The 27,012-nt window shown below is 50.6% G+C and overlaps 1 protein-coding gene across 2 annotated transcripts in view; it reads right to left on the bottom strand.

The window, feature by feature from the left end:
• The window catches only part of KCNIP1 (potassium voltage-gated channel interacting protein 1), a 408,630-nt gene that overhangs the window by 247,728 nt on the left and 133,890 nt on the right, over positions 1-27,012 (bottom strand). The window contains exon 1 of one of the 2 annotated variants that reach the window (XM_070357398.1): positions 14,204-14,774. The exons of the other annotated variant lie outside the window; for it this stretch is intronic. Within the exon in view, the coding sequence (XP_070213499.1) occupies positions 14,204-14,264 (61 nt within the window). The 5' untranslated portion in view covers positions 14,265-14,774. Of the gene's footprint in view, positions 1-14,203; positions 14,775-27,012 lie in introns of those variants that run through there. 2 annotated transcript variants of the gene reach the window in all.

The raw sequence follows: 27,012 nt of genomic DNA, 5'->3' as shown, positions 1-27,012 counted from the left end.
TTGAACTCTTTGTCAAAATAGTAGCTGGCCCCAAATGCCAAAAGGTTATCTTCATTTTTTTTCCAAGCAATCCCACCAACACTGTGCGATCCATTCAGAGGATCCCCTCAGGCTCAGAGTTCCAGGACCAGGGGGGTCAAGGTGAAGCCATGCCCCCAGGTGGACAGGCGGTAAAGAACCCGCCTGCCAACGCGGAAACGTAAGAGACTCGGATTTGATCCCTGGGTCGGGAAGATTCCCTGGAGGAGGGCATGGCAACCCACTCCAGTATTTCTTGCCTGGAAAATTCCATGGACAGAGGAGCCTGGTGGACTACAGTCCATGAGGTCTCAAACAGTTGGATACAGCTGAGCATGCACGTGTCAAAGACGGACACACAAATCTCTGGTCTGTCATTACCCATCACCTATTACATTAATCTCCCCATTAGTGATAGAAGCAATAAATGCTACCAATATTCAGAACCACTACCATTCGTTAAGCCCTTACTCTGTGCCACACTCCTAAAAGGCCCAAGAACACTGCAGTCGGCATGTGCTTACCCCTTTCCCAAGACGAACAGAGGCCCAACAGGCGCCTCTCACTTGCCCAGGGTAAAAGGTGGGCTGTGGAGATGCTAGACTTGAAGCCACTCCTGTAATCTCTCTCAGGATTTGGGCAGAGGGATTGTGGCCATGAGGAACTTTTCTAAAGGAAGGACATGCCTCTCCTCCTTGCTGCACACACAGAAAAATGGGCGCCGAGGAGGAAGCACGGTACCCCAGAAGCAGCTGGTGGGAGATGCCATTTTCTCCACCCTTGCTCGTATTCAGTCAGTATAGAAATAGGGCAGAGTGCGTGCGGGCCAGGCGCACCTCCGGGAAGTCTTCCCAGCTTGCCAGATAAGAAGGGCTGCGGCACGCCCACCCTGGTCCTGGCGTGAGGGCAGGCATGTTCTGATGTGCTAGGGAGCTGCCCGATGGACCTTTGGAGGTGAGACATTTAACCAGTGAGTTCATCTAAGAGCATGGACTGTGTCCTTCTGCAGCATTACTCTTTCCTTGCACAGATATTTATTGAAGACGGACTACACCAGGCCTGGCACAGCAGTGGGATGCAAGTGTTGAGAAGGCTTATACGAAAAGGATTCTGCAAGTACCTACCACGAATAAAAGTAAAATCTAGAGGCATGGGCTTGATTTGTCTTACTCTTTTCTATTGCTGACAAGTACAGCGGGGGGAATTCAAATTCTGGGCGTTGGAAATCTTTCTGTGCAGCCTAGTTGAAGAAGATAGATTGGACGAGGGGCATGAGAGCCTCAAACCCACCTGTGCTACCACCATCACCACCGCCACCGCCACCGCCACAGCCACCATCGCCATCACCACCATCACCACCACCCACCATCGCCCTGCAGCCAACACCGCTGCTCGCACCACTCCATCGCCACCACCGCCGCCCCTGCTGTGACCACCACCACACGAGCACACCCTTCACCACACGACTACTACAGCACTCCGGTCACCACCCCTGCTGTGAGCACCACCACCACGAACACACGCTTCGCTGCATGACTACCACAGCAGTCCCATCACCAACACCACTACAGAAAGCCCCCCGCACACGATCCGTCAAGCCGCACACTTTGAAGATGCAAACGTGCATTCGAACGTCCAATCACATAAATCAGTTCACGCGTCGGCGAACACTGTCACACGCACCCACTGCATGCGTGTGCAGTTACTACAAGTAGCTGTGCTTCTGTGTACTTTACTGTTTCAACTCCCAGAGCTTACTCAGACTCATGTCCACTGAGTTGGTGATGCCATCCAACCATCTCATCCTCTGTCGTTCCCTTCTCCTCCTGCCCTCAATCTTTCCCAAACACGTACATGCACATTATCTCATTTAATCCCCATGACAATTCAATGAGTTGATATCATGACTGTTATTACTTCATAGATGAAGAAGCTGGCATGCAGAGAAGACTTAAACAATTTTCTTAAACCACGCAGCTCATAAGGGGCAAGTTAGGACTGGCCTTTGGTTCTATGTTACCCAATACCCCACATGTTTTGGGTTTGTTTTGTTTTTTTTTCTGCATCAACTCTTAGTAAATGGTTATGGAACAGTCCCCAGTGCTCTCATGTTTCTGCACTAAACCACGATCTTTGACATTCAGATCCTGTGAGGGGCCGTGTCAGAGTTGTGCCCAAGCTTCTTTGGCACATTCATCCCAATTAGGGAATCCCAAGTTCTCCTGCATCTCTGTGAAACACCAAGTCAAGTCACCAAGTACCAGTTGTGGGCTTAAAACTGTGTTGAGCTTCTTGCAGGAGCTCAGAAGGGCAGACAGAAAAGTCCCTGTGATTGAGGACAGCATACTCTTAACTGAGAGTCAAACATGTTTACAGGGAGGAATTATAGAGCGATTCAAGGCAGTCAGTTGCTAGATCACGCAGGAGAAACACGAGTGCACTGGGAGGGATGGGGGAGCAAATGCGGTGGAAGTAAGACTTTCGGGGAGACAGGCTGGGTTAGAGGGGACAGTCCCAGTCCCCACTTACTTGTCCTTTGCTCATCCTTGCTGTCTGCTATCTTCCAGAACCCCTTCCCCCACCTCCTGGAGCATGGACAGCCTGACCTCCTGTCTCCGCCTCCACCTCTTCCCTCCCATTCCTGATGATAATCTTCGGCTGACATCCTCCACCTCACAAGCATCACTGTCGTTTCATACCTTCCCCTCTCTCGTCCTCTTCCCAGATGTCCTCATGCTGCTCCTCCCACTGAGAACGCCCCACCTGCATTCCTGCCCAGTCCAAGCCCAAGCCCTGCCACCCACATCAAGCACCACCTCTCTCAGCCTTCCTCTCTAATTCTCTCACCCTGTCCCTCGGGAAGAGATGTCACTCTCTCTCTCTTTCTCTCCTTGGAAGGTCTGCAGTGTTACACAATCTGCAGTTGAGGACAGTTAGATACCTGGATACAGACTACCCTGGTGATTAAGGATGCAGATGCTGGAGTCAAACCCTCTGAGTTCAAACCCTGGCCTGTCCACTTCTGAGAGAAGAGATATTGGACATGTCCCTCCTTAGCCCTCAGTTCTTCAGTTCTCTGTAAAGGGGCAAGTAATTGTGCTGAATGCCTTGTGATGCCATAAGGTTTATATAAAAACCAAGCTGCTGAAGTGTCCAGCACGCAGTCAAAGATCTATAGATTTTGTTAATATTATTATTGTCACTAGCAGGAAGCTCCTTCAGGACAAAGATGGTGTCCTACATTACTCTCATCTCTTTCTGGCAGTTTCTCCTTCAGGGGAAAGCAGATGGGAGCCTGACTTTGAAATCACTGAGTGGCATTTGGGAGGCTCCGAAGAGCTCTGGTACCATAGTCCTTGATGTCTCAGCGCAGAAAGAATTTAGCGAGAAGCAAAGTGATAGATAAGAAGTGATAAGAGGCATCCTATTTTAATAAAATAGGATGCTTGTGAGGCTTACAAGTGGGCAGGTGAAGGGGTGATGCACCCTGAAAACTTCCTGGGCTACAGTTTTATAAACAAAGGAAAGGTGGGGAGGAGGAGAAGAACTTCTTTTTCTTGCGTAGACATTATGCTTCTATCATCAGCTCCTCCTTCAGGATGAGCAGGGGAGTTTTCTTGTCCCTACATGATCAAGCTAGGGCCACAAATTACTGTTTCTTATGTGTGCAGAGAGCATGTCCTCGGATCACTAACTGCTGAGCTCACTGGACAGGAGGTGGGTCTCACGTCCCATTGTTTCATTGTCTGGGGCATGCTCCGTGCTTCTGTTGCTGGTTTTGTTGCTAACCAAGCCTGCTCTTCACTTCACGGTTAAGTAAACCTACTTTCTTGAGTAATCACTAACTTACAGGCGGTTGTATTGTTGTCTTCATTTCGCAAATTGGGAAATTGAGGCTCCAGTGACTAGAGAGCAAGGATCTGAAGCCTGTCCAATTTCAAGGCACCTCCTGCTTGCCCTCTGACCCCCAAGAAGAGGCTGAACAACTGTGGCTGCTTCTGAGTCAATCTGCAAAATGAAGATAACAATACAGCTATCACAGGACTACTACACAAATGAAGAAGATTAGGTGTGCTCAAGGCTCTGGGACATGGCAGGCCTTCAAAATTTAGAATTCTTCCTCCTTAAGCAGTGCTTCTCCATCTCTCTAATTTCTACCCTAAACAAATCTATTTACCCTGGATAAGTCTTGATTAAGGCTTATCAGGTCTTAATAACTTGATAGGAAGTTCAGGTTATTAAGAAGGAATAACTTGAACTTCCTATCAAGGAAGCCTTCTACAATAATTCAGATTGTTCATTCGCTTTCCAACAGAGGCATTCTACCAGGCCCCCCAGAAAAGGCATTTGACTGTCAAGCTTCAGGCCCTTCCTTTGTCCATTAGATTCCTACTAACTTCTGTCAAATCTTCTGGCTTCAAACCCACACAAAGGCTTTTGCACAACACCCAGGTGACCAGCCTGCTCTGCCACACTGAGCGCTGTCATCACACCCCTTGTGGAGAGAGGTCACTGGTTCCCGCGGCTCTGTCGGCACCTGGCCTGGGCTGCGGTCCTGGAAGCAAAGTAGACAAGGATGAACAGAGCTCCTCCATCAGACCTTCAGAGAGCACAGATCTTGGGGGTACGGCTAGGGTGATGGCTTGTGGAATCAAGATTCAGGATCTCTCTTGGCTGAAATAACATTTTAAATTAGCAAATTAAAAATGAATGGCTTCCCTTGTAGCTCACTCGGTAAAGAATCTGCCTGCAGTGCAGGAGACCAGGGTTCAATCCCTGGGTTGGGAAGATCCCCTGGAGAAGGAAATGGCAACCCACTCCAGTATCCCTGTCTAGAAAATCTCATGGACAGAGGAGCCTGGTGGGCTGCAGTCCATGGGGTCGCAAAGAGTCGGGCACTGAGAGTACATAATCCTGGTCTTCTGTTTCATTTAAGGGAAAAAAAAAATTAAAAAAAGGATCAACTGCAGAAATGCTCATCTGGGGAAATCTGACTTCCTGGCGATTCATATAAAAACAAGCAATAGCAAATGTCATGTTGTATATTAATGCATTTATACGGAATCTAGACAAATGGTACTGATGAACCTATTAGTAGGGCAGGAATAGAAGCTCAGATGTGGACAGATGTAGGCGGTGGGGGAAGGGGTGGGTACAAACTGAGAGACAGCATGGACACACACATGCTATCACAGGGAGAACAGCCAGCCAGTGGGGAGCCGCTGCATAACACAGGGAGCTCAGCTCGGGGCCCTGTGACAACTAAAGGGGTAAGGCGGGGTGGGGTGGGAGGCTAAAGAGGAAGAGGAATATTTGTATACTTACGGCTGACTCACATTGCTGTACAGCAGAAACTAACACAGCATTGTAAAACAATTATGTTGCCAAAAAAAAAGAGCAGTGAAGGGGAAGCCTGGGGTTCAAATCCCAGGGCTGACGCTCAAGCTGTGTGACTGTAGGCAGACTGCCTGTCTTCTCAGGACTTGTTTGGTTATCCTAAAATGAGACTTCAACCAGAAAGCTTCAAAAGTCCCTACCAGTTTGATATATAATCCTATAGTTACATATATACATATATGATACATACACACACACACACATACTATAATCTGTGCTCTAAGTCAATGCTTCTCCAACTTCAGGGGCCTCCAAGCCACCAGGAGATCCTGTTAAGATGTGGGATTCAGTAGGGGTCTGAGACTCTGCATTCCTAATGAGCTCCCAGCTGATGCAGAAGCTACTGGTATGAGGACCACGCTTTGAGTAGCATGGTTCCAAGACAGCGGTCATTTGCCTCTCACACACCTTTGCTATATTCAGACCTCTGTATCTTACATGCCTTGTTGTGTTGAATTCCCATCATGACTTTGGAGGTATTTACTATTGATATCTTAATTCTCTGGATGTTCACAGAGGCAAAGGCACCTGCCTGAGGTCAAATAGCTAATAACTGGCAGATCCAGGTTTTGAATCCAGGTCTGTCTAAACAAAACCATGTGTCCATACCTGCTATTCCACATACATGTGTGTGATACAGATTTAGGCCAATGTTTGGCTAAGAACGGGAAGGAAATTAATGCGAGAGCAGAAGGCAAACACGCCAGCAAGTTCTTGTATTTGTTTGTTTTGCGAAGATGACCACTCATCCACCCACTGACCCCTTCCTGCCTCTCGGGACCCCCTGAAAACACGGACTGATTCTGGTGCCTGATTCTAACAGCCTTGGAGGTATTTAAGTGTTCCATCCTTCTCTGACAGGCAATGATGGCTATAACAAAGGGAGAAGAATTTAGTTCACAGAAATGATGAGAGCAGAGGAGAGATGTTTAATCCTATTAATGAATCTGCTAATTGGCCTTCTGCCCCCAATCCTTTCATATTCAGGCATCCGATTAAATAGAAACAGATCCAGGGGTGGTTGGGGATGGGGTGAAAAGCACTTTTTTCAAGGCCTGCAGATGGTTTGGTGGCTCCATATGGCTAAATGAGGTGCTTAGCCTACCCCTGGATGCCTTCTCCCCCACCTCCACACACACCCCGTCTTGGCTTGAGGTGAGGTCAGGAGGGAGGAGGCTGGTGAGGTTAAGAGCTCAGGCTCTGGGGTCAGCCAGAATCAGGCTTTGCCCTCCATATGCTGTGAGACATACGGACAAGGCCCTTCCCTTCCTGGAACCTCAGTTTCCTTGTCAACAACATGGAAACTGTACTAGGGTTTGCTCTCCAGGGTTGGGTTGTTATTGTTGTCGTGTGTCCAACTTCTTGCGACTCCATGGACTGCAGCACTCAGGCTCCTCTATCCTTCACTATATCCCTGAGTTTGCTCAAACTCATGTCCATCGAGTCAGTGATGCCATCCAAACATTTCATCCTCTGTCGTCCCCTTCTCCTCCTGCCCTCAATCTTTCCCAGCACCAGGGTCATTCCCATGAGCTGGCTCTTTGGATCAGGTGGCCAAAGTATTGGGAGGAGGTTAATAAAATAACCCAGGAAAAGGTAGAGCAAAGTGCCCAGCAAAGAGCAAGGCCAGGTCAACGTTTGCCATCACTATTATTACTAACCCTGGTAGGTGATCCACCTTCTCCTGTCTCATCACTGGGAATTTTTTCCATCATCTAAAACTCACAGCTTCCCACAGGAATCACCAGAGAAACTGCCCAGGATTCTAGTGGCCATAGCTGTGATGGCTCTGGGGCCCAGAGGGGTGGACTCAGAGGTCACAGGTCCAAGGCACAGAGGTCACCAAGGAAGGCCCAGGCACAGTACAGATGGAGCAACAGCAGAGGAAGGGACCTGCCCTGAGATGGGACGAAAGGCAAGAGCAGAGCCAGTACTGCCTCGGGTTGCTAAATCACCTCACCTCCTGTGAAGTGCAGTGCTCACTGTCTCCTGGGGCCCCTCCACAGCCCTATCAGGGAGATAAGGGGGACGCTATCATGGTCCTCATTTCAGAGAGGAGGAAACTGAGGCTCAGAGAGGTTCATCTAAGAAGTCGCAGAGTCAGAGTTCGAGCCCAAGTCTCTTACTTTAACCAGAGGTCCTAACCATTGCACACCCTATTCCTAACTCCCTGATCTGAGCTGAGTGTACCTCCCACTGCCCCTTACTGCCCCAGTGAAGCTTTCAGTTCCACCTGGAATAACAAGAATTAATCCAATGTTCTCTTCCCATGGCTAGGGTATGGGACGTCAGTGATGGCCCAACGGATGGCAGCTACTCCCTAAAATGACCCATTTAAAACACCTGGAGGACAGAGAAGCATTTAAAGTCAGGTTGTCTGAAGGTCCCAGGGCTCTCTCAGTCAGTCTTTCAGACACACAGACACACACACAGAGACTCCTTCTCTCTCCCCTAATACTGTTCGTCCTCTGCCTGATGAATGGGAACATCACCTCCAGGGCCATCGTGCAGAACTTTGCAGCTCTTCTCCCTATGAGTAGCCCCGAATTCCTCATCTGTGCTGCCACATTCCTGTACTACTTGGAGCCATCAAGGACTCATACCCTGGTCTATCCATCCTTACCTCTGGGCAGACAACATCCATCAGCATCAGGCCTTGACAGGGGCCCTAGAATAAGACTCATTCCCTGAGAGCTAGTCAGAGAGATAAATGTGTACATCTGTAATCACATAATGCTTGGAACTGTAGCCAAGGGAAGGAGTGGTAACTGTAGGGGAGCAGGGCAGACAGAAATGTATTTTGCCTGCAAGAGCTTGGGAGCAGGTGATATTGAATGAGGCCTTAAAGGGTGTATCAGTCAGTCAGTCAGTTCAGTCGCTCAGTCGTGTCCGACTCTGCGACCCCATGAATCGCAGCATGCCAGGCCTCCCTGTCCATCCCCAACTCCTGGAGTTCACTCAAACTCACGTCCATCGAGTTGGTGATGCCATCCAGCCATCTCATCCTCTGTCGTCCCCTTCTCCTCCTGCCCCAATCCCTCCCAGCATCAGAGTCTTTTCCAATGAGTCAACTCTTCGCATGAGGTGGCCAAAGTACTGGAGTTTCAGCTTTAGCATCATTCCTTCCAAAGAACACCCAGGGCTGATCTCCTTTAGAAAGGGTGTATAGGAGTTTGCAATAAACAGGGAGGAGGAAGTGGAAGAAGAGTGGGGAGGCCAAAGGGAATCTCAGGTGGAGACATCAGGGAAGCAATGTTAAAGGACACATGGGATTGTTTAGTGAACAAGCAACTAAGTGGACAGATACACGGATTTTTAAATCTCAGACAAAATAAAGGGCAACGTGAAACACAAGGGAGCCCACTGTGGGTCAGTCTTCACTTTAGGTTTTGAATGAATCAACAAAAGAGTGAAAGCTGAGAGATACTTTCCCACCTTCCCCAAAGACACCACACTCCTACTGATATCCCAAAAAAAGTGACCAGGACTCTTCTTAACTGAGTTTATAATTTTCAGCTCTCTAAGAAGCAGCACCTCGTATATGTTTACTGGTAACTAGCTGAACTAAGGTTTCCTGTATCGCTGACTCCTTCCACGTTTCACAGTAGGGGGCTTAGATCCGGGACTGGAGGGAGCAGGACTATCAATGCTCTTCATGCAAAGACAGTCTGCTATCATAGCCTTTCTGGGACTTCATTCACCATTCATCAGTTTGTAGATTCATGCGTGCACTCATTCCTTCAGTCATTCATTTGATCCTTCATTTGCTTCTCACTCATCTATTCATTTCTTTATCTCTTCATTCTCTCACTCACTTATAGTGTATGTACCCATTTGCAAAGCCTTTTTAGATACACAAAGAGGTCTAAGACACGGTCCTTTTCTGGGGGCCAAAAACTCCCACTGATTTTAGGCAGCAGTCCTTTCACACCCATCCTTCAGTCTTTCCCATCTCCTGATCCTTATTTGCCTTGAGCTCCAATGACTCTCTTCTGGGATGGAGGGACCAGAGCTGTGCCTCACCCTGGGTGTGGTCTCCCACACTTTGTGATTCTCAGGGCGCTGGCAAACAGGAACACTGCTCTCAGCATTTCCCTGCTAAATGGTAAACAGGCTTAGTACAGTCCCTGGACAAAGCTAATTCAAAGCCAGCAGACCAAATAACAGAATTCATTTCAGGGAAAGGGCTGGTAACTGAAATTCCAGAGGGAAGCTAACTTTTCCTCCGGGCTCTGCAATTCTAGGAAATAACAGAGAATGGCCAAGCATTCCATTACTTATAAATTCCTCCATGGAAGATTTATGGAATGCCTACTATGTGCAAGGAATGAAGATGGGAGCTGTGAAGAATGATTCTGAGTAACTCAAAGTTGACATTCTGAGGGTGGGGGGAGGGGTTAAACCTCCATCAGTTGCCTTATTTAAAGCATGACTTGAGAGTCAGGAGTATGTACCTCTAAAAGATTAAGGAATTTAGATGGGAGAAGTTGCTTCTTTCTGAGGCTTGGGGAAGCCTTCCTGAATGTAGAAATAGCTGAGTGGGAACTTGGAATGTGAGTTGAATTTTAACTATTAGACAAGGAAGCGGGGGAAAGGGTAACACAGAGCTAAAAGGACAGACAAAGATGCAGAAATAGGTAATACTCAAGACATGAACACCCCTGCACAGCAGCATTCCTCTTTCAGACATAAGAACGCTGGCATCCCCAAGGGGAGGTGACTTCCAAGGGCCCTGAGCCCAGAGCACTGCCGCTCTCCGTCTCGTCGCCTCCCGCCATCTCCCGGACTGTGCCTCGCTGGGCATGCTGCTCTGAGAACCGACCAAACCTGACCTCAGCAGGAGCATGCTCCCACAGGGTCTTTAAAATTCCACGATGCTCACTGATCTAGGAGTGAGGGGAACGGTCCCGCATTTGTCTCTAATCTGCCATGTGGCCTCAGAAAAAGCATCTAAAAGCCATGAGACTTTGTTGGCTCATCTGTTCAACGAACACCCTGGAGACCCCAGGCTCAGCCCTTGCTGAAGGCTCTGAATGCTTTCCCACGACCACGGAGGACGGACAGCCCAGCCACCCCTACAGTGTGATGCTCCCCCTAAATTCTCTTGCCCCTCCCTCCACAGGTCCAGCTGCTGCCCCTGTGCAATCCTCCTCTAATCACCCCTGATCTGCCAGCCCTTTAAGCCCAGAGCTGTGTCTTTTGTATGATAAGCACATACAAAACTGTTAGAGCCAGAAACCCTATCTGGAATGCAGAGTCTGAATCTCTAAAGCAGGACTTCTCCCATTCTTAATTAAAGACAAAGATTCCAAACAGAGAGAAGGACAGGAAATTAATGTGAAAGTTTTTCATTCAGTGACATAGCTCTTAAATTATTTTAGATTTCTATTGCCTTCTGGAAGCTCTCCCTGAACACCTAGGTTGGGCTAGGCACATCCCTGCCCTCAGCACTAAATCTTGTGGAGCTTTATATGTATTTGATTCCAAACTATATTTCCAAAACACGCAGGGCATGTGTTGACTAAGATACAATGCTTTCAGGAACAGCCACAAAGCAGAGGCCAGCAGCGGCTGCGGCAATAGGACCAGCATCTGAGCACATGGAATTTAGGTCCCAGTTTCCTGGACACGGCAGAAAGAAGGCTCCAGAAATGAGTGGTGAGCATTCCCACAGGCACACACTACTTCCAGCATGGCTTACTCTAGGCATTTGGAAGCTCCAAACAGTAGAGCCATAAATTGAATAGTGGTTAAAATTTGCTGACTACGTATCATGTGGCAGCGCTTGTGCTAAGCATTTGATTTACATTATCCTGAAACCCACACAACACAACAGCTATTTTAAGATTGTAACTACTACTGTCCCTGTTTTCTAGTTGAGAAAAATAAGGCTTAGTCATACAGTTAGTAAGTGGTAGCGCCTGGATTTGAACCCAGCAGGAAGATGGATTCCTGAGTTGAAAAATCTCCACCACTCTCTTCTGACTGCTTCTAATTAGATCTGAGCCTGAGGTCTCAGAGATCATAGTGGCAGCTCTGAGAAGAACATCAGCAATAGAAATCTTCAAATTTGAGAACCGGATGGAAGCTGAGAAAATGTCTCATGTAATTTTCCCCTTTAACAAAGGTGAAACTGAGGTCGCCATGGGGCAGAGATCTGACCAGAAAGTGATCTCTGATCACTAGCCTTTCCAGTCAGTTTCCAAGCCCTCGCCTCTCTGCAGAAAGGGTCTTCTGCTGATCAGCCTTCCACCGAGCAACACAAGAAGATAAGTCATTGCTCCAGGGAAGATGCTTGGAGGAATGTATGGAACTGTGTATGCGAGTGTGCTAAGTCGCTTCAGTCATGTCTAACTCTTTGTGACCTGATGGACTGTAGGTCACCAGGCTCCTCTGTCCATGGGATTCTCCTGGCAAGAGTACTAGAGTGGGCCATCCCGCCCTCCTCCAGGGGGTCTTCCCCACCTGCATCTCTTACGTCTCCTGCATTGGGAGGCAGGTTCTTTACTATCAGCCCCACCTGGAAAGCCTGTGTGGAGCTGGAGGCCCAGACAATCCCAGCCAGTGTGCAGGGGCTTTGTGCGAGTGGGGCTGAGTGGATACCCCGGGCTCAGGCAGCTTGTCAATAGCCCTGGACCTGCACTGAGCTTCAAACAAGCATTATTCTGAGAGTTAAGTGAAAATGGGTGGATAAAGCACCTACCACTGTGTCAGGCACACAGTGGGGGCTCGCTGAGTGCTGGTGTCCCCTCTTTTCTTCCTTAGACTCTTAGGAGAGAGAAGCAAGGAGCTCTGGCCTCTGGGAATCCTGCAGGAATTTGTCTGGGATGACCTGGAGTTTTGAGTAGGAAAAGGGAATGGTGGATGGCAATATCTGAGTGATGCCTGAGCTCTTCATCTCTGCCCGATCCTTTGTGAGGACTGTATCCTCTGTGTCCTTCATATCCATCATTCAGTTGACCTTGGCATCTTTCAACAGTCTCCTCTGGGTCCCTGGTGGGTGCAGCGAACACAGTAATCCACGCATGGTCCTCCTTCTCTCTACTTCCTCCACAACCTGTTTTCTGCCTGGAGACAGTATGCCTGTCCATTTTATGGATAAGAAAACTCAGGCTTAGACAGGTGGAGGGATTTTCCTGAAGTCACATAAGAAGGGAGTGATGGGCCTGAGGTTTGCACCCAGACTGTTGGGCTCTAGGGTCCAAGATCTTTCTGTGACACCTAGCTGCCTCCCAGGATGCAAATCCTGAGTTTCTTGTCCCCACAGTACTTTGGCCTCTGGGACCTCATGGTGGTCGGATGGTGGTGGGGGGGGGGCGGGGAAGTCCAGGATTTGGCGCTGAACTTTGTCCCCACTCATCCATGAGGAGTGGGGCTCAATGTCAAGGTTGTAGTCCAAGGCTTGCAGACCTCTCCTGCGTAGGAATGGTAAGAAGGCCACCAGTCCCTTTCCTGCCAGAAGGATGTATAACTCAGCTGGACATATGGGCGGAGGCCTCTTTCCCATGTTCTAGGCTCTGAATGCCAACCCAGCTTCGTCACCTAAGATCCTCACGCAGAGATCTTATTCCTCAGTATTCAGCAGCCTGAGGTCTCTGTGGACTGGGCCAGATGCCAAGACCCCTCGTTGAGAAGTTATTCTTCAAGAGGTAGCTCTATGATGCAGACTTCCCTAGTGAACCGGGAGACCAACCAAGTCCTGACAATGGATTCACTGTGAGCCCTGGGGTCCACCATTATCCTAACGCTGATCTAATCACCAGCCAGCATAAGGGATAGCTCTAAGCCTACCTGGAGCCAGAACCTGGGCTCCAACAGCAGAACTTAGAGGTTTAATGGTTAGGTAACTTAAAATCTTTCTACCACTCACAAGAATATTCGAGCATAAAATCCGAACAAACCGAACCCACATATTCTTTTTCCTAACTGCATGCAGTGTCTTTATTCCAACAACCAACTTTCAAGCAGGTGGAGAGGAGGTCTGTATAGACCCCTGTGGTGCAACACGTTTTCCCCAACTTCCCGTGGACCCGCTGGGCAACTGTGCCACTGGTGAGACTAGGCTTATCTCAGCTGGCACCCAGGCAGAGAAGGGACTCCAAGATATTATGCTTTCTAATCCCCGATGTTAGCTCACCTCTCCACCAGACCTTGACAGTGCCCTCAGCTCCTCAGCGGTGCCCAGAGAGTGGCAGCATCTCGTGTGATGCCCTGGCTCCTGACGCCCTGAGCCACCAGCACACAGCCTTGGAAGTTTTACCACCTGACTGCAGCTGACTCCTTTTGGCTTGCAGAGGCTTATTAGGGTGGGCAGACAACACTCTCTCCCTGATGACCGGCCCCCAGGTCTGCATGGCATCGCTGCCCCGAAGGGAGTTCAGTGTGAATGTGCAGGCACCCTCCCCAGATGCCCACAGCCGTCTATGGGAATGGGGAGAGCTTCTCAACATTTACACCCAGATAATTCAGCGGCTCCCCCGGACCTGAATTTGCCTCTGCCTTCTGCGCTGAGAGATTCCCCCAGGAGTACGGTCGTAGTACCTGGTGTCCCAGAGAGGTCCCGTGGTCCCTGAAGTCCGAATCCACTCTGGCCCTCTCCTCTGCGAGCTCACCTACGTTCACACGAATCCTCCCGCCCGATTCTTACTCCTGTGGATACAGGAACCTAAACCTACTCTTCATGGAGAGGGGGGTCCGGGCCAAGGGGAACAGGTGGCACACCCCTGCACAGCACCGAGCACCCCCCCAAACCAGCCAGGGGAACAAAAGGAAGAAGGAGGTGGCTTACCTTTCGAGGGTCGTCTTTGTTTGGTTTGCAGAGAGGAGAAGGTGCCCATGACGGCCCCCATGACAGCGAAGACTTGTGTGCGACTTGGGACCTCGGGCCCTGCCCCTCCCCTCCTCTGGAAGGAAAGCAGTGTGGATTTTCCACTCCGAATTGGAGGAGATTAAAAAAAAAAAAAAGCACCCGGCAGCTTGCTGCAGCTTGGTCTTCAGCGAGTGTGGGGCTGGGGCTCTGGGAGCCTTTCCTTTCCTTCTTCGGCCCCGCACATGCACTGACTCACAGGGCTAGCGGCTCCTCGCGAGCCTCCGGACCCGAGCCCGGCCGCTCCCCTCGCCGAGGGTGGAGGACGATGAAGCCTGTCTGGCGCTGGACACCGGGCCGGCGCTCCCGCGCGGCCGAAGCTCCCGAGCCAGCGCCGCGTGCGGTGCGGGAGCCGCGCTCGCCCGCCCCTCCTGCCGCACGCTCCGCTCCCCTCCCGGCGCTCGGGCTGGGTCTCGGGGGGCCGAGTACCAATCATGAATGAACAGAGCAGGGACGGCGTAGAGCGGAGCCGCGCGCCTGCCTGCCTGCCTGCCGCGCTCCAGGCGAGTCTGAGCCGCTCGCAGAAAGCGGCAGGCGGGCAGCCCCGGAGGGGCGGGGCGGGGCCGGAGCGCACGGGGGCGCCGGGGGCTGAGGTCTGGCGCATGGGTGGGGTTCAGGGGGAGGCAGATTACCCCTCCGGAGAACGTGTGTGTGGCCCGTGTGGGGTGCGTTGTTTCATTTGTCTTCAGGGAAAATCTTATTTAATCCACCTCCTGAATTCACGGGGTGAGAAAAAAGTCTGCTCCACCCAGGGAGGGGTGTATAAGAGTAAGTCCAACTGGGATGTCTTTTCCCCAGTAGTCATCTATGGAGGTGAGAGTTGGACCATAAAGAAGGCTGAGCGCCGAAGAATTGATGCTTTTGAACTGTGGTGTTGGAGAAGACTCTTGAGAGGCCCTTGGACTGCAAGGAGATCCAACCTGTCAATACTAAAGGAAATCAGTCCTGAATATTCATCGAAAGGACTGATGCTGAAGCTGAAGCTCCAATACTTTGGCCACCTGGTATGAAGGGCCAACTCATGATGCTGGGAAAGATTGAAGGCAGGAGGAGAAGGGGATGACAGAGGATGAGATGGTTGAATGGCATCACTGACTCGATGGACATGAGTTTGGGCAAGCTCTGGGGGTTGGTGAAGGACAAGGAAGCCTGGTGTGCTGTAGTCCTGCTGCTGCTGCTAAGTCTCGTCAGTCGTGTCCGACTCTGTGTGACCCCATGGATGGCAGCCCACCAGGCTCCCCCGTCCCTGGGATTCTCCAGGCAAGAACACTGGAGTGGGTTGCCATTTCCTTCTCCAATGCATGAAAGTGAAAAGTGAAAGTGAAGTCACTCAGTCGTGCCCGACTCTTAGCGACCCCATGGACTGCAGCCTACTAGGCTCCTCCATCCATGGGATTTTCCAGGCAAGAGTACTGGAGTGGGGTGCCATTGCCTTCTCTGGTGCTGCAGCCCATGGGGTCACAAAGAGTCAGACATGACTGAGCAACTGTACAACAAAGGGCAAGAAATTTCCTTGAAGTTTCCCATCCAGGATGTGGGATTAGAACTTGGAGCCTGGGGCTCTGTCCTGGGAACCTCCTGGGAACACTCCCGTTGGCACATGAGGACAACTGTGGGCCACTGAGCTGGGGAGCTCACCTCTGGGTCCCACCAGATTTAAAGCCTCAGGTCTCCTAACTAGCAAGCAGTGCAGGGCTTCTCTATGGCTCTGAGTTCTGGAATCCTGGATAATGGAGCAGAACAGTTAGGAGCTGGCCCTACCTCCTCCCTGCCCTCCCTGTTGAGGAAGAGGGGTGGGGGTGGGGCTGAAGCCTGGGATACAACAGGACCTAGGATGGCCAGGACTTAAGGAACAGAGGGGTCATTGCTGGGGATGGGGTGATAGAGCCTCACTGCAGCCTCCAGGTCTCTCAGGCGTCTCTGGACGGAGCACCAAGCCACTTCACCTGCAGCCTCTGCTCATCTCCGCACTACCTGAGTGACCAGGATTGGCCCTTGAGACTTTACTAAAGGCTGCTGCTACTGCTAAGTCACTTCAGTCGTGTCCGACTCTGTGCGACCCCATAGACGGCAGCCCACCAGGCTCCCCCGTCCCTGGGATTCTCCAGGCAAGAACACTGGAGTGGGTTGCCATCTCCTTCTCCAATGCATGAAAGTGAAAAGTGAAAGTAAAGTCGCTCAGTCGTGTCTCTTAGCGACCCCATGGATTGCAGCCTACCAGGCTCCTCGCCATTATCTCATTTCCTCCACCCCCAAGGCTCTTTAAAGAAGCACTGAAAGTCGCTCAGTCTTGTCTGACTCTTTGTGACCCCATGTACTATACCCTGCCAGGATCCTCTATGCATGGAATTCTCCAGGCAAGAATATTGGAATGGGTAGCTGTTCCCTTCTCCAAGGGATCTTCCCAACCCAGGGATTGAACCCAGGTCTGCTGCATTGCAGACCAATTCTTTACTGTTTGAGCCACCAGGAAAGCCCTTGAAGAAGCAGAGTACAGATAAATCGCAAGAGAGAACTCCATGGAGACAGCGGGAGCCTCCCATCAGTCCCCTGGCTGTAGGGGCCCTTTATCCTGCTGTTCTGAATGGTGTACTCACTAAGGTGATCTCGGCCAGCTCCAACCAACCTTGGTTTCAATGGCTGCGGCTCCCTCTACCCTGGAAGGTGAGCCAGCTCACACACCGTCTCCAACTCTGACCCCTCCCTCATGCATCCTGTTATGGACTAAATGTTTATGTCTTCCCCGAGTTCATATGTTGGAACCCTAATCTCCAGAATGATGGTATATGGAGATGCAACCTCTAAGGAAGTGATGGAGATTTAAATGAGGTCATAAGGGTGGGGCCCTGACCCTGTGGAATTAGTGTCCTTACTGCCCACAGAACAGGCATCAGATCCCCACCGCCACCACATGATCAAGGAAAGACCATGTGCATACACAGCAAGAAGGCAGCCATCTGCAACCCATGGGGAGAGCTCTCACTGGACACAATCTCTGCCGGCACCTCACCTGAATCTTGGACTTCTAGTCTCCAAAATGAGAAAATAAATTTCTGTTGTTTAAGCCATCCAGTCTGTGGCATCTTGTTATAGCAGCCTGAGCAGACAAATACACAGTCACAGCCTGTCTACACCCTCAGAAGTCTCTGGAGCCAAGGTCTTGCTTTCCTTCTGACATGAACAGCTATATAGGGCTCCCTAGGCCACCCCCAGGAGGCTGTTCAGGGGGGAAAGGATAAGATGGTCAGAGACCCGCAGAGATCCTGCTGAAGCACAGTGCACTTGTCTGTTTTCGTGACACACAAGCTGTGTTCCTTGCTTCCCTTGCTCATCACTGCTCCTCCAGTCATTCTCCTCCCATCCTTGTGGACAAGGGCAGATCACTGAGTTCCCACCACACATGGAGGCAGCAGTGTCAGATTAAGAGCATGAATCTGGGGAGGGGGTTGCTGCTAGATGTGGGTTCAATTCCCAGCTTTGTCCCTTATTAGCTGTATGGCTTTGGGCCTGATAAGTCCTTTCTCTGAACCCTATGTTCCCCTTCTGTGGTTGGCATTAGTACCTACCTTGTAGTATTGTACGGGCTTCCCTGATGGCTCAGTGGGTAAAGAATCCACCTGCGATACAAGAGGCACAGGAGACGCAGGTTCCATCCCTGGGTTGAGAAGATCCCCTGGAGTAGGAAATGGCAATCCACTCCAGTATTCTTGCCTGGCAAATACCATGGACAGGGGAACCCGGCAGGATACAGTCCGTGGGGTCACAAAGAGACATGACTGAGCACAGGACACGCACAGTATTGCCATAAGGGCAGTGCAGTCGTGTGTGTGAGGCCCTCGGTGTGTGCCCAGCACAGAGCATGATGGCCAGGGAGAGTGCACCGCTGCTGCCTGGCTGCCTGGGGCCAGGCGTGAGCCGTGTGAAAAGCGAGGAAGCCACCGCCTTCCCCTCGGCTTCCATCTTTGCTCTTCATCTGTTTCAGAGGAAATCTATTCTCAGGATCCCCATCTGGTATTAAAAGACTCAGATTAGTTAAGGAAGGGAATGTGGTTGGCACCTGATTATGTGCAATTCAGCACTCTGCTAGCTGCTGTCTTCTACCATTTCCCAAATGTTCCACATGCATAAGTCTGGCCTCCTTGAATAGATTGTGAGCTGTTAGAAAGCAAAGCATACACCCCTTCCCCTGGCCTCCTCCCAGCATGGCTCAGCCTGGCCCAGGACATCTTGAGTGTCCCACAGATACTCTCACTGAGGTCACTCAGGGAGGGGAAAGGGGCCCACCCCACATCTCTTTCTGCTCGTGAATTTAGACTGGACTGCTCCATCTGTAAAATGTGAACAGGCCTCCTTCAAGTTTTGGTATGAGGGATGGGTTGGATAAAGTAAAAGAAAAATGTTTTATCTCTCTGTAAATCACTCTGCAAATACCCTTTATTATTTGTTCTGGGGTTAATTTAGGTATTCATTTATTCATTCATTCAACATATATTTATTGGGACTTTCCTGGTGATCCAGTGATTAAGACTTCACCTTTCCATGCAGGGAGTGTGAGTTTAATCCCTGGTCAGAGAGCTAAGATCCCACTGCCTCATGGCCAAAACATAAAATGGAAGCAATATTGTAATAAATTAAATAAAGACTTTAAAAATAGTCCACATCAAAAAAAAAACTACTTAAATAGACACTTTGAAAAAAAAAAGTGTATATTTATTAAGCAACATCTACTTGCTAGGCATTATTCTAAACACATGGATCAGTACTGAATGAGAAGAAGCAAGAGTCCCTGCCTTTTGGAGCTGATCTAGGGCTGAGGGCAGTCAGATGCTCGCATCTTTACAAACAGCAATCAGGAGGGAGTGAGTGAATATGGAATAAGGTGGTGGCAGATGCTCAGAAGCCAGGTAAGATAACTTTTTGCAAACTACAGGTGATGTCACAAGTACAGATAGATCTCCAGAGGGCAGGGAAGCAGATAGAGCTTTCAACTCAGGGACATCAGGCTTCAAATGTGGGGTTTGTTTTGTGACCTTGAGCATGTTTTTTTGATCTTTGAAAGCTTCACTCTCTGCACATTTGCAAGAGGAACAATCCCACCAATGTCACTGGCAGGATGAGATTAAAACCAATTGTGATAGCAAAAGCACTCGGCACAGGGTTTCCCTGCCTGGAGCACAGTCCTGGCTCAGAATGTGCTAACTTTATTCCTCAGTCTCCTCCTTGGGTCTCCTTTGCAAGCACTTTCTTCCCCACCTTCCTAGGAGCTAGAAAAGACCTTAGTGTAAGATCTGAGCTTGGGAAGTGACTCTCCCGGGCCATGTCCTCATGCAGCAAGCGTGGCCTCATCTGTCGAGGCTGATTATGCCCCTTGAGGGAGAAAGGCTGATGTGGACTGCGAGGGGGGTGCAAGGGAAACCAGGACCCAGGCTCTGCCCTTCACGTCCTGACAGCTGCACTGCCTCAAGGGTTCCCCCTTCATGCTCCAGTGCTGGAACAGTCTCCACCAGGGGCTGAGATGAGTTCAGACAGAGTGCAGCCACCCACGCAGCCTAGACACTGGCAGCAAAGCCCTTCTGAGTTACCCAGATCCAGGGAGGGGGAAATGACGTGCCAGAGCACCTCAGCTTGCATTATCTGAAACAGCATTACACGTTGTGGAGGTCAGGGAAGTCATGGGTGCCACACTAGACCTAGCATAATGCAGGTGCTTCATGAACTTGATCAAATGGCTCTCAGGGAGTGGATGGGAGGATGGCTGGAAGGAGGAAGGGTGAAGAGGTGGAGTAAAATGTTCACACATGTTTAAATACCCGATGAAAACTGTGACACTTCTTTCCCAAAAGAACAGGGCATGCTTGCACTCACAATTGGCATTAAGTTTTGTGGTGTTCACGAATCCCTATTGAAGCACATTTATGGACACCTGGTTAAGAAAATCTTTCCTCAGGAGGAGAGACTGTATGAAGGGATTTGACCCAGCCACTTCTTAGTTGAGCTTAACTTCTCTAAGACTCAGTTTCAACTTCTGTAAAATGGAGGTAATAATTATGCCAGTTGCTTAGGGTTGTTGTGAGGGTTGAATGAGAAGCATTCAAGTGCTTTAGCATAGTGACTGGCAGATTGCAAGGCTCCAGGAGGGATGCTCATCATCATCATTAACATCATTATTAAACTTTGTTCACTCACTCATTCATTCAGTCACAATTTGATGAGTGCATTTAGTGAGCACCTCCTGTTTATCACACTCTAAGTGGGTCTCTGGGTTGCAGAAGTTGATGCTCACTGGCTTGGAGAACTCACAGTCCAAGGGACAAAGGACAGATACACACCCCCTATAACATCCCAGACTTTGTCAAGAAACAGTGGGAATGACCTCTCTAGCTCTGCCAAGTGAACAAAGTGTGAAAGTGCAAGCGTTAATCATTCAGTCATCTCTGACTTTTTGCAATCACATGGACTGTAGCCCTCCAGGCTCCTCTGTCCATGGGATTCTCCAGGCAAGAGTACTGGAGTGGGTTGCCATTCCCTTCCCCAGGGGATCTTTCCAACCCAGGGATCAAACCCAGGTTTCCCACATTGCAGGCAGATTCTTTACCATCTGAGCTACCAGGGAAGCCCACCAGTGAAGAAATAGGCCCTTAAACGCGGTCAGGCTGGCCTGCCCCACTCTAAGTCCCACCCCAAAGTCTGACTCTGCAAGGTTAGGGGCCTAGGGCAGCTTAGGAGGTCAAAAGTCAGAGTGGAGGTGGGGTGGAGACAACAAGTGTGGAACTGGGTAGCAAGAGATGGGGCAGGAGGTCGAGCTGAGAGTTAGGGGCAGAGCGAGGCTGAAGTGGGGTAGAGGTGGCCCTGATAATTGTCATAGTGGCAGGGTGGACAGGTGACACTGAAATGATTGGGGCAATGGGGACAGAAGTCTTGGGCAGGATTTCTTATCTGTACAAAATATGGATTCATCGGTTCAGTTCAGTCACTCAGTTGTGTCTGACTCTTTGCAACCCCATGGACTGCAGGATACCAGGCTTCCCTGTCCATCACCAACTCCTGGAGCCTACTCAAACTCATGTCAATTGTATCGGTGATGCCATCCAACCATCTCATCCTCTGTCGTCCCCTTCTCCTCCCACCTTCAATCATTCCCAGCATCAGGGTCTTTTCCAATGAGTTGGTTCTTAGCATCAGGTGGCCAAAATATTGGAGTTTCAGCTTCAGCATCAGATTATTTACCCAAGATTATGGATTCATGCTGCTGCTAAGTTGCTTCAGTCATGTCTGACTCTGTGCGACCCCATAGACGGCAGCCCACAAGGTTCCCCCATCCCTGGGTTCTCCAGGCAAGAACACTGGAGTGGGTTGCCATTTCCTTCTCCAGTGCATGAAAGTGAAAAGTGAAACTGAAGTCGCTTAGTCGTGTCCGACTCTTAGTGACCCCATGGACTACAGCCCACCAGGCCCTCCGTCCATGGGATTTTCCAGGCAAGAGTACTGGAGTGGGGTGCCATTGCCTTCTCCAATGGATTCATAATCTTGGGTAAATGTTCAGGAGTCAACTGCATTCATGCCCCTTCTTTATTCTCCTTAGGTTATATAACAATTACGTTAGCAATGGTAGCCACCATCTATGGAATTCTTACTATATGCTGGTCACATACCCAGTCCTTCTTATTCATTTCAGGACCCCGTAAGGTAGGTACTCTCGTTATGCCCCATTTTATAAATGAGGCAAACAAAGCAAGTCAGGTTGAGTGACCTGCCCAGCATCACACAGCAAATAAGTGGTGGAACTAGTCTTGAACTTAGATGATCTGACTTCAGAGCCCACAGTGCCTGTCTGGCCCCAAGGCCTCCAGCTGCTGTTGCAACTGATTTCTGCTAGCACAGTTTCTCTGGGGATTCACAGCAATGGTCTGGCATCTTAGAGCTGAGGGACGGATAAGGAGAGGAGTCTGGCCCTAAGGGCTGCTCTCACCCATACCCTTGGTGCCTGGGGGCTGCAGCTATGGCCACCGGCCGCTGGGCCACCAGCCTAGAGGCACCCTGGGCCTGTTTTCACTCCAGGGCTTCTCCAGGCCAGAGGCCCCCGGAAAAAGTGAGCAGGGAGGGGAGGCGGGAGCAGCAGCCGTGCCGTGCGATGATTAGTAGTGATGCCAGCGATGAGCGCCCCTGGCCCTGCACGGCCGGCTGATCCCGTCAGCGCGGGCTCCCAGCTCACCAGCACCGCTGCAGCAGCTGGAGCCTGAAGAGGGAGGAAGGAACGTGGAGCAGACTCGTGGCTGCTGTCGTCCTGGGGGCTGCCTCTGGGACAGGGCTGCAGAACAGAGGCCACTTAAAACTACCAGCTCTCAGCCGATGTTTCCTGTGCTTCGTCCTTTGACCACACACCCTGCTCCACAGTCGAGACTTGTGCCATTTACTGCCTGGGTAGAGATGACATAGAATCAATGCAGTCACCTTCTGGGATTTTGACTTACAAAGACTCTGGTTTAAGATGAAAGGCCAGTTGGAGAGCAGGGCCAAGACATGTGTTCTTGGCCCACAACGGGCACAGCATTCAGCCCTGAAACCCCAGACTGTGGAGAAGTCAGGGAACTGGGGATGCCTCACCCACTTCCTAAGTAGAACCGGGTCAGTGGACACAGCCCTGAGTCCCTCTTCCAGTCCCACCAGCCCTCTATATGGGCAGTGTGTCTTTTTTACTGGCCTGTGCATCTTTTCTGCTGAGTCTGGCAAGAAGAAGACTCTTTCCCCTGCCCCAGGAAGGGCATGGCCCAGAAAACCCCAGAGAACCAGCAAACCTTGGTTCCAGGATGGGGGGCCCAGCTGTGACCTGGGTGGCACTGTGACCACAGAATGTACAGGGGCCAGGATTCCCAGAGACTGCCTGCAGAGGTGCCAGGCTGCACATTGATGATAAAGTCCACCCCACAACTCGGTTCTTCATAGTAAGCCCCCAGAAGAATGTTCAGGCAAATCTGAGGGGCTGCAGCATCCTAAGTTTATTGAGATTTCATTTCTGCCCCCATCCCCTAAAATGCAAACTTGGAATAGAAATTAAGTTCAGCAATTTAAGAAATAAGCAAAGTAGTAGTCATGTATAGATGTGAAAGTTGGACCATAAAGAAGGCAGAGTGCTGTAAAATTGATGCTTTCAAACTCTGGTGTTGGAGAAGACTCTTGAGAGTCCCTAGGACTTCAAGGAGATCAAACCAGTCCACCCTAAAGGAAATCAACCCTGAATATTCTTTGGAAGGACTGATGCTGAAGCTGAAACTCCAATATTTTGGCCACCTGATGTGAAGAGCCGACTCATTGGAAAAGACCCTGATGCTGGGAAAAAATTGAGGGCAGGAGGAGAAGGGTATGACAGAGGATGAGATGGTTGGATAGCATCATCAACTCGATGGACATGAGTTTGAACAAGCTCTGGGATGTTGAAGGACAGGGAAGCCTGGGGTGCTGCAGTCCATGGGATCACAAAGAGTCGGACATGACTGAGTAACTGAAACACAACATCAAACACTTCTGGCATAACTGAAGAGGTTGGCTGAAATTCTTATCTACTCAAAAAGCGATTCTCACCATACCACAATGGCTCTGCTCTTGTGTCCATTTTACAGATTAGCAAACTGAGGGGCAGAGAGGGATGTGATTTGCCCGGGGCCACAAAGCTGGACTGGGCTGTAGCGTCAGGGTGTGAACCCAGTTCTATCTGTTCTCAAAGCTCATGCCGTTAACCCAGCAAGGGAAAACCACAGTGGATGGGGGAAGGGACGAGAAGGAAGTCAGAGGACACAGAGAAGCAGCAGAAGAGCCGGAGGGGCAGTGGGGCTCTCCACTCACTCTCCCTCCTGCGATGGCTGTCCTGGGTCACAGGAGGATGGCCGCGAAGAGTCTCTGTGTTGGCTCAGAGGCCACCGCAGACATGGGCACTGCAGCTGGCCCCTGGTCACCTGGCCTGTGGGTGGCGGGTGGTGGGGAAGGCAGACGCAGCACCTCCAGGAGCAGGGACATCCCCCGTGCTCCCCAGGCACCCCCGGTAACCCCTTTCTGAGAAGTCAGGCTGGCCCTCTCCCCACCCCTCCCCCTGGGCTGAGGCCCCCTTCCCAGGCTGCCACAAGACACTGGCTTGACAGCAGCAGCATTTCCAGATGATTTCTCTTTCTGTTGTCTTTTCCTGCACTGGGCTGGCCCCTAGTGACTGAGAGGGCTGGTCTCTCTAGCTGGTGCTAATTGACAGTCCAGGGCTCTCTTTCTCTGGACTGCCATTTGCGTGGTGCATTAGTATCCGTGCCCGCAGCTCAGGGCTGTTCTGGATGGCAGATGCTGTGCGGATGAGTGGCGTGCCATAAAGACTTGAAGCGGTTTGCTGGAATCCAGGCCACTGAATAAGAGGACATGGAGGAAGGCTGCAGACAACACCGGGCTCCTCACCTGCTTTCCGCTTCCCATGCTGTCACACCTGGAGTCTGCCGTTTCTGCCACGTATGTATGAGATCCCGGCCAACCCCTCCAGCGGTCTGACCGGCATCCGCTCAGCCCCTGCTCTGCTCCACCTGGCCCATCTTGGTGCCAAAGATGCAGAGAGAGGTGAAGTGTCTTGCTCCTGGCCCTAAGAAAGCTCACAGTCCTGTGAGAACAGTGGCATATTAGCCATTTGAAGGTGGGCATGAGCCCCAGGTAATCAGCTCAGAGCTCTATAGTGGCTCAGAAAAGGGACATCTAATTCAACCCAAAGAAGAAGAGTGGGGTAAGGGAGGGCAGTCAGGCATAGCTTCTCAAAAGCAGAGATGCTGGGTCTTCAAAAACGAGTCGGAACTTGCCAGCCAAACCCCACTGTGAACACATGGCTGAGCTTTGTAACTGGACCCACAAGAGCCACATTCCAGCTCACTCCCGCAGTAGTGCCCCCATGGGCAGAGCATCACCAACTCCATCTATGGATTTCCCGAACCTACAGATGGATGGACTTTGGGGAAAGCTGGTCCATCCACCATGGGTGACGACGTGATAAAACCCATGAGAGGTGATTGAAGTGAACGATGGAATCATCCCCAAACAGTCAGATGCAGAGGGTTGACACTGGTAAATATCTCCAGGGTTGGGAACTTTGTGGTTTCGGAATGTAACCCAATCTAGTATTTTACCATTTACCCAGAACCAGACTCACCCCGTCTCACCAACGTCTGCTAAGCTGAAGAACTTTTACTCACAATGCTCCTGGAAGCAGAGAATTGGGGCGAAAGAAGCTGAGATGAAGGAAACAGCAAGGGCCAGGCCCCACAGAAGGAGTGCACTGGGGGCTCCAGACACAGAGAGGAGTGGGGGCCAGGGGCCAGAGGAGGCCAGGGGGCCAGGCTGTGCAAGGCCTGTGCCCTTGGTGCAGGATTTGTGTTTTATGCTGAGAGCAGTGGAGGGCCATGGGTGACTTTTTTTTTTCACTTTTTGTTTTGAAAAGATGACAGACTCACAAGAAGTTGCAAAACTAGTACAGAAAAGTCCTGTGTACCCTTTATCCAGAGTCCCCCAGAGGCGAAGTCGGTAGCTATACAGATGACAAGTACAGTTGTCACCATGGACTGACGCTCGGAAAACCCACAGGCCTCGTTCAGACAGCACCAGGCTTACGTGCTCATTTGTATGTGTGCGTATATGTGCGCACGTGCACGCCGAGTTCTGGGCTATTCTACCACATGTGTGTATTGATGTAACTACCAGCAAAGTCAAGATGCCCAACTGTTCCACACTACAAAGGAACTAACTCTCCGCGCTCCCCCTTTGCGACTGCCCCACCCGCCTGCATCCTGTCACCAGGAAAGAAGAGCAAGAGAGGGAGGATCTGAGTGCTGTCTGCTGGGCCAAGGGCATGACCCATCCCCTTTGATCCCCTAGAAGCCTCTCAGCAAAGCAAGTTCACCATGAATACAGATTGCTTTGAATGTCCCCACTTTGCAGCTGAGGAGCAAGAACAGACAGGTTAAGCAATTTAAGGTCCCACTGCCTTCTCATGATGCACTAGCTGGCTGTCTCTATTTAGATGATCCCAACAGCTTTGTGCAGAGTGTGGTGTGTTGACCGTCTGTCCCGGAGCAGAGGTCAGGGAGCTATGCAGAACCCACTCTCTCACTTCAAGGTCTCAGCCCTTAATCTCTCTGTACTTCCCTGTCCCCAGGGGTGAAACGGTCTATCAACAACTTCAAATAGTCACGGTGAGGAATTGATTACAAAATACTCGCACAGTGCCCAGCATAAGGGAAAAAACATCTTTGTTCCCCAAATGCCAGCAATGACCCAAAAATACTGAAGAGAGATTGCTGCTCCTCTTCTCCCTCCAACTCCCGTCTCCATGGGGAAGGTGGGGGTGATCTCAGAGGGTGAATGGCCCTCCAATCTGTAGCTCAGCCCCTCCTCACAGCTGCCTCCGCTCACGGCCCCACACACGGCACACACTCCAGGGCCTGTCCGCGTGGCTCTGGGGTGCAGGGAACAGGCAGGGGACCCCCAGCTTTCAGTTGCTCTTGGGACCCTATGGCTAAGTTCTTTTCCTGAGACTAGAAGCTCTGGCTTCAGGCTTCCTCCTCCAGTGCGGCTTTCGGCAGTAATAAAGCCCGCACCTTCATCCACATTGAACATCTCTATTTCTCATGTGGTCCCCAAGAAACGAATGGGATTGATGGTGACCTTTAAACTCCAAAGCCAAGCACGGTTCTGGGCACAGAATCTCTGCCCTAAAT

The sequence above is a fragment of the Bos mutus genome, chromosome 20 (assembly GCF_027580195.1).
Source record: "Bos mutus isolate GX-2022 chromosome 20, NWIPB_WYAK_1.1, whole genome shotgun sequence".
Lineage (NCBI taxonomy): Eukaryota > Metazoa > Chordata > Mammalia > Artiodactyla > Bovidae > Bos > Bos mutus.
Note: the sequence above shows the minus strand (reverse complement) of the source record. Positions and strands in the feature narration are given on the sequence as shown.